The sequence below is a fragment of the Olea europaea genome, chromosome 14 (assembly GCF_002742605.1).
Source record: "Olea europaea var. sylvestris chromosome 14, O_europaea_v1, whole genome shotgun sequence".
NCBI lineage: Eukaryota > Viridiplantae > Streptophyta > Magnoliopsida > Lamiales > Oleaceae > Olea > Olea europaea.
The window spans coordinates 3,049,414-3,057,466 of record NC_036250.1 but is presented as its reverse complement, the minus strand read 5'-3'; the positions used below and the strand labels follow the sequence as shown (position 1 = coordinate 3,057,466).

The 8,053-nt window shown below is 33.1% G+C and overlaps 2 protein-coding genes across 2 annotated transcripts in view; one reads left to right on the top strand and one right to left on the bottom strand.

Moving 5' to 3' along the window:
* Nucleotides 1-3,592, bottom strand: part of LOC111408793 (protein DCL, chloroplastic-like) — a 6,199-nt gene extending 2,607 nt beyond the window's left edge. Inside the window, exons 1-2 of the mRNA XM_023038561.1 lie at nucleotides 3,011-3,592; nucleotides 131-245 (exon numbers count right to left, since the gene is read on the bottom strand). Coding sequence (XP_022894329.1) covers nucleotides 131-245; nucleotides 3,011-3,405 — 510 coding nt within the window. The 5' untranslated portion in view covers nucleotides 3,406-3,592. The remainder of the gene's footprint in view (nucleotides 1-130; nucleotides 246-3,010) is intronic.
* A 4,160-nt stretch (nucleotides 3,593-7,752) lies between these two features.
* The window catches only part of LOC111409389 (glutamate receptor 2.7-like), a 5,396-nt gene continuing 5,095 nt past the window's right edge, over nucleotides 7,753-8,053 (top strand). Inside the window, exons 1-2 of the mRNA XM_023039441.1 lie at nucleotides 7,753-7,786; nucleotides 7,840-7,951. Of these exons, the coding sequence (XP_022895209.1) occupies nucleotides 7,753-7,786; nucleotides 7,840-7,951 (146 nt within the window). The remainder of the gene's footprint in view (nucleotides 7,787-7,839; nucleotides 7,952-8,053) is intronic.

Here is an 8,053-nt window from a genome sequence, read left to right as displayed (position 1 = left end):
TTTTTTTTTCTTTCCTTGCTATAATAATATAAACTCAGCAAAAGCTAATAAAATCACGCAACTAAGCCCATTCAAAGAATGCAAATATGTAATGGTTTATTATCAAAAAGTAAACCAGGCAGAGAGAGACCGTGATATAATCAACTCCACATCCAATCTTCTTTTCAGACTCTGGATGATAAGGAAGCAACCTTTCTAGAATTGTTCTCTCGTGTTCAGGACTTAACCTGTCACCACTTTCATATCTGGAAGATAAAGAAAGAAAATTTGAGTCAACAAAATGTGATTGACCAAAATTGTCTACCATATTTATGCAATTTGACCAGTTGGGGTAGGAAATATTAACGATCTCATAGGTGTATATCAAATGCCCATGTAAGATAAGCTGCAGATTGCAGTGTAATCGTACAAGTTACAATCACATGTCAAGCTCATGAACTGGAAATAGCTACAACTAATGTTGTTAAAGTTATAATTCAGATTTTATGATCCCATAATCAAAGAACAGTAAACTAATCTCAGGCCCTACCAAAAGTCATACCTTCCGTGCTTACATATCAAATTCTTTGTCCTTTAAAACTTGAAAGAATGTACCCATTTATTTTGAAAAGCACCCAAGGCATACACCTCAAGGCATTCTTCAAGTGAGGCCTTCATTAAGCATCTTGAAGCAGATACCCTTGAGTACCATTTGTCCAAACTAACAACTTGGCTTACCGGTGCATGGCTTAAGTCATAAGCCTCTGGGAGGTTGACGTACGTGCTCATTTGTCTAGCTCTTTCTGATCTTTGTATCGTCGGCCTTGATTGACCCAAACTTTATGGACTTACCATTTATAGTTGGAATGTTTTAAGGTATTTTTGAGTACTTTAATCACAACATAACCCTAATGACTTTAAAAAAAAAAAGAATTTTGAGAAGAAAGAAAAGAGCGAGTATGCCCAGTCCTAAACTGAAATGTAAGAAAGCCCTTTTTCCATGTGACCTTTTCAGAAACAAAATGCCGGTATCAAAAGACTACCACATGTAACTTCGCTATGTTCTTTCTCTTATATTTTTCTTGCTATTGTGTCTGTGATTTTCCTTTTATAGGTAAGGGGAAAGAGAAGGAAAATGCACCATTGCAAGTAGACAACAAGGAAAAAGAATAGGAAGAAAATAATAGTAATTAAGAGGATGGTAAAAAACCAAATGCTTATGATTTATAGAAGACTTATATTTAGGTTTGTCCTAGTAGTGGATTATGATCTATTATTTGATAATATATTGATCTACTGCAAGTTAGACTTTATAATTCATATTTCTGTTAAATTGTTTTATCATGTTTTATTATGAATTTTCAAGATGGTTTATGGTTTATTACGGGTATACATTTGTCTTATAAATTTTTGAATTACTTCATTGGTTTGTGCTAAAGCTTATGCCTTCCCTCATGCAAGTAAAAGATTATTGTCTGTATCAAATTTTTTAACAATTAAGTGGTTCACACATGATATAATTGTTCTTTCTTCGTTGGTGGGATCCACAATTCTTAACCATTCTTTGAATGATTCAATGTAGCCCCGAATTCGATAAAACTTGGCTTCAACATGATTTTCAAGCAATCAATTTAACAGCTAATGAGTCTTCTGCGCAATAGCCACATATTTAGCCCCCGTTCGACTCCCATTTTTTGGAAATGAAAATGGATAGAATGGTATTTTTTTATTTTTTTTAAATGAGCGGTTGAAAAAGAAAAAAAAGTTTTGATTTACATGTAATATTATTTTATGGAAGATTGTGTCATTAAAAATGAGAGAGAGAAAAATGGAATGTAATGAAATGTAATTTAATGAAATTCTGACGGGGGCTTAATGCCATAATCTGTTAAACTAAGGCAAAAAATGCAAAAACAGGTATGGGTTTCAAATAATACAAAAATATCAAATGTCAAATTAGGGATTCGAAGAAAGCTTTGATCTAACACAGGAAATGCTGAATACTTTAATGAGACACCTAGGCGGTTAGAGTTTCAAAGTCAGCACTTGTCAGGATTTTGCTCAATTCAATCTCAGTTTATGAAGAAAATATCAATAAGAGTTATATTCATCCGGAACCAAACAAGAAGGGATTGTGCATTACATACCAAGTCCAAAGTTAGTCAATTAGGATTCATAAATGAGGACAAGATGCTGTTTCAGTGCATAAAAAAGTGTAAGTGCTTCCTAGAATAGTACATTTGGGACAATATGCACAAGTATAGAGACAGGCATGCCGCGGCTTAAAGGCTTGTTAAGTTATAAATGATGTACAAACAATCTCAATATAGTTTGCTGCACATATCCACCTAGCTACTGAATAAATGAAGACCAGCATCTTGGGGAATCTAGCTCTATCTCCATGACAATAACTCTCTTGTTCCAACCTTCTTCAAGAATTAGGAAATCAGACTTCTAAATCTGAAGACCACAGAAGAAAGAAGCAGAACTAGCAGTGTCTTTAATGTTGCCAGATGACAAAAATCTGAACAATTTCAACTCCAACAAAATCTGCTTTACCTCCAGCTTCTTTTCACCCTCCATTTGGTCAGCCACAAGCAGAGACTTAACAACATTCCAAATATCAAACATACTCGCACTTTTAGGTTATAAATTAGTAGGATTTCCAAATATTTTAATATCTGCAACCTAAAAGATATGTACTTGAGGTCAGTCACCACGGCATGGCAATTGAGTTCCATGTTTTCATAGTATATGACAAAGTCTTGTCCACATAACACCAGAAAACTTTCTTTGGGCCATCAGAACCAAAAGGCTTTCTTAACATCCACACCTCTCTAGATAATTCAGCAAGTAGAAATGACCTAGATTCTTAACATAATCCTATCATTTCACCACAGAAACTCCAGTTATAGCAAAAATGTTATTGTTTCAAATAGATAAATAACAGAAAACCTACTTAATATAAGAGAAAAGAAACAAAAGTCATACACATACAGAAATAATCAAAGGAAAAACTTGAGGACCTTACTTTCCAGAGTGAAGAATCATCCTCACAAAGCCTACAAGAGGCACAGTGTCCTCCAAAATCTGGTCTTCCCAATCCACCCACGTATCACCGTCTCCACTTTTCTTCTCAGTTTCATAATCCGAATCGTCCTTCGCTGACTCTCCATCACCATCACCTCCATCAAACGGCGGCGAGACCACTGGCTTCCTCAACATATCCGAAGCATAAGACTGCGAGTCCTGCCCGCTCCGAACCACACCGTCATTCGAACCAGTCTTGATTGCGCAACAGATGCACAAGTGAGAGCTATTCAATGGAAAATTGATTGAGAATGGTGTTAAAAGCAAATTTAACGAGATCGGTTTTCTGTGGAACAAATGAATATTCGGTAAAACTGAGGAAGCAAAAGAAGCCATTTAAATGAATTAAGTAATTTATATAATCATTTTCTTTCGGTTCGTTCTGTAATGGGAAAGCGATTGGACAGGAATTGCAGCTATCTTCTTCACTATGAACTTTAGCAGAGATGCAGAAGAAGAAGAAGAAGATAAAACACAAGTCGGTAACGGCAACGATATTTAGGATTTTAGACGGCGTTTGTCCAAGTCAGTCAAATTACATTTCTTTTCTTTACACTCGTAGGTTAATTAGAAATTTCCCTGCCAAAATGGGAAGTAATCGATTAATATCACATATTTCTTGGACAAAATGTATACTTTGAAAATCCGACTCGAGAAACATAAAGGTTCTAATCGAAATGAATTGCGGCTAACACGAGACTATAATATATTGAAAATATAAAATTGGAATTTTAAGATGAACTTATTGATTGTTTATATTAACATGTTCAATCACATGACACAAATTAAAAGAAATGAGAATACAACTAGCCTAACTAACCGAATTATCATTCACATAAGCATTGAAAGTGAAAACATGGGTGGAACACTTGCGTGTTTGATTATGTGAAAATCACGATATTCTCTAATATTACTTAAGCCATAAAGAGAATTAGTTAGATAATTAGAGGCATCTGAATCTAAAATTCTAGAAGTAGATGAAGGATCGGTACTTTGGAGGCCAAATGCTCAAATTGCACTCATAATCATTTTCGACATGTCTCTACTCTCTTGAGTTAGAAAAGGTGTTGGAGGTTGTAAAGAAACAATAGAAATTGCAACAGTCGCAGTAGGATTAGCAGGTTTTAAGGCAACAAAAGTAATAGCAGCACAACAAGCCTTGTTTGAGTGTGAGGGACGAATGTGACCCTCCTTAATAATGTGTCATGGCTGCTTGCAGTAGTTACAAAACTTATGAGAACAAATATGGTCATATTTCTTACAACTATAGCACCATGTGGTGCTCATATCCCGAACCTTCCCCTTGCCATCATCAACATAGGCATCTAACACAGTATTAAAAGCAACGTGTGTATGCTCTATAATATTTTGAGTACGAAGACATTCCTTCTCAAGCAAGAGTTCTCCTAAATGTATCTCATATCTACCTAAAATTATTCAACACATATCTCATATCTGCCTAAAATTATTCACATATCTCATTTTTTGTTCAGAGGTTCTCGCCTCGGCAAAGTGGGCTGGCTTTAGTCACGTTGCAAGGCGGCTCAACTTTAAGGCCACGGCTAGTATGCATGGTGCTTAGGTTTGAGTGACCCGACAGCTATGGTGGGTCGGCCACGTGTGGCAAGACGTAACATTTTTCAGGAAAAACTGTCAATCAAACGCCTCAAATATAGAAATTTGAATAAAAAATGAGTTTTCATAGAAAATAAAGTTAATCAAACAAACAACATGATCAACGATTTTTCAGCTTTAACAAGTCAGCAATACCAAAGAAAATTCCTTCAAAAGGGAAAATTAAAATTAGAGTCAATATTTTAACTCATAACTATATTCATTTTCGAATTGAACAACCATAAGACCCTCGCGCATGGGGCTAGTCTAGGACCAGATGTTCAATTTCCCTACTTTAGTCAAAACACCTTTCGGGAAACGAATTTTGACGGGACTTTGACCTAAAATCCGAGCCATATAAATACAGGATAGCATCCATCCCTGATAAACCTCTCATACATTATTTTTCATCCATAATTACAATTAAAGAAAGGCCAAATGATTATTCTTTTTGGGAAATTAAGAGGCAATTACAAGATTTCATTCAATTGAAAATTCAACCTTGATTCTTGAGAAAAATAAAATAAAAAAGAGAGAGAGAGAGAGAGAGAGAGAGAGAGAGAGAGAGAGAGAGAGAAGGGGCAACTGAAGATTCATGAAAAAACCATTGAATGAATTCAAAATTTCAAATTGATGTATCAACAAGCTGGGTGATGTTTTGCAATTTAAACATGATTTTCTTGTAATTTTGCAATGTTAGGCTAAGTTTTTTATTTAGCCCTCGTCTAACATTTTTGCTTAGAAAATGTATTATAAAATAGAGATTTTTTTGGAGGATGCGTTGTAGAAAATAAGAAAAAGTTTTCGATTTACATATAAAATTATTTTATGGAAGAATGTGTGGTTAAAAATGAGTTTTTAAATAATGAGTTTTCGAAAAAATAGGGACCAAACATAAGTTTGCTAAGACATAGATGAACCATCGTTATAAAATTTTAATACTTTGACGTTCAATATGTGTTTATTCTTGAATATTTTTTATAGAACTTAATGATTTTCAATTAATTAGTTACTAATTGAATTATTGTGTGAATTTTTATTGTTATCAAGAGAGATCGACAATAGGATAAATAGAACGTTATAACAACGACTATGGTTTCCAATAGATAATATAGATATGCCTTTATGTTTTGCATAATTTCAATAGATATTTTAGTTTTTTTAATACATGCTTTCATATTTGCATCTTTAATAGAAATATAAGAAGATCACATAAGACGATATATTTAATTCTGTTCGAAAGATATTATGAATTAACTTAGGAACATTAATCAACAAGAATGATTGTCATGATATTGAATTATATTAAAATGAATTAATAAGGGGATTCGAAGTCTTAGTAATCATCTCATCTAAATTTATAGAAGCTTTCATAATTCCCTCATTAAATTATTTAGCACTTGTTTGAGCCCTATTTTTTGGGCCAATAATGCATTTTAGAATAGTCAATTAATGGAGAAAGTGATTAAACAATAATAATAAAAATTGAATTTGAGTGTAGTATTATTTTATTAAATAATGTGTAGTTGAAAATAAGAAAAAAATTTGTTTTCAAAAATAACAAGGACATTTCAGTTGGAAAATGCAGACAGATGTTTGGGGCAGCAACAAAGCCCGTCTTTCTTAATTTAGCCAAAAACGAGACTTTCACTGGTCCACAAACAAGGGCTTAGTATAATTAGTATAAATTTTTTAAGCAAGTTTGGCTATTCTATTAGAGTTATTATTACTATTAATAGAACTTAGATTAACTACATAGCCATCGTGAGAATGATGCTCTACTTATCACTTTTCACTTGTTCACGATATTGCGCACTGGCGAAATTTCTTATGATCACTTATCAACATGAAATGCTACATTAGTGGCCATTTATGAAATTAACTATTGATAATCCAATAATTATCACAAAATTTACAAAATATCATATGCATATTCAATAAACAAAGAACATCCATCAAATAGGTTGCAGGAGAAACGATTGGAAAAGGATGCAGTTAACAAAAATTATGACGACTTTAGTAAAAGGTAGCGGTACTTTGCTTTCTTTAACAAAGCATATAATTGTCCCGTACCCTCTTGAGTCGATGTTAAAGATGATTCTATTTGTTTTGAAATCTTCCACACTAGCTTGTCGTCAATGACAATGGTATTACGAGATTTCGTATCAATTTATTATTATTATTTTTTTCCACATTTGTCTTCCACTTCTAATAGATTTCTCAAAGTACTATTTGAGTCTCGTTTACTATATTATATTTTTTATTTGCTTTGGTTTTATTAAGAAACTATGTTGGGAGTCCCTTGTTTTGCTCGATTTGTATATCCAATTGGTATCTATTGTTTGGATTTCTTGTAATCTTAAATCAATCGGTTTTTATTCATTTAAAACTTAGTTATTTTACCACTAATTGTATTTGAAAAGTTATGAGTTAGAGTTTTGAAATCCATTATTTTTACTAGTTGGCGCTGTGTATAAATTGACGAAGATTCAAAAATTGTTTATGGTGTAAGACTTAAGGTGCATCCTAGTTTTTGGGGGTGGAATTGCATTATTATGACTTAATTGTTTCAAATTGAAGTTCACTTACTCGATCACAACTATAGTGAAGGTTTAGTAATCAAATTGCAATTATGGTGAGAGTTCAGTGACTCCAATGTTATTTATCTACTAATTCGGATGTATATGTTTGTATTTTGTTAGGCAATAAAGCGATGAGCACGGGAAAACTTTAACAGAACTCATACCGACACTGATGTGACAAAACATGATTGGACTTTTTTTTTTCTATCTTTTAATTATGTCATGCCACGTGATGTCTATAAGATTTTTCTGTTAAAAAATTTGTACCTGTAGCATAGTTCATTGTTAGACTTGACAGACATTCAACTAATTAGGCACAATAACATAACACATGGTCACCAATTATTTTCAGATTAAAGTTAAGTGACTTGATTGCAGCTAGGATAAAGATTTAGTGTCCTCTAGCAATTAACCCTATTACTAACGGATAACTTTTAAAGTTCGCAAAAACAAGGCCTAAAAATTAATTTTTAGGACGTATTCCACCATGGAGACTATCCCATTCTCCAGGAGATATACCAGTAAATCTTGTATGGCTTACTCTTTTAAGGAACAAAATGATACATATCGACAGTTTCTTCAACTACAAAATCTTTGACTTATCGCCCATTTTCTGGCAATATAGCAAGAAACTTACTCGGACTTGAAGAGAAAAGATTGTCTTTAAACTCAGATTCAAAGTCTTTGTAAATATTCCATATATTTTTGGGGAATTTTCAAAAATGTCACAAAATTAACAAGGTCCCCAAAAGTTGTCATTTTCACTTTATGTGAGCAAAAATATCACT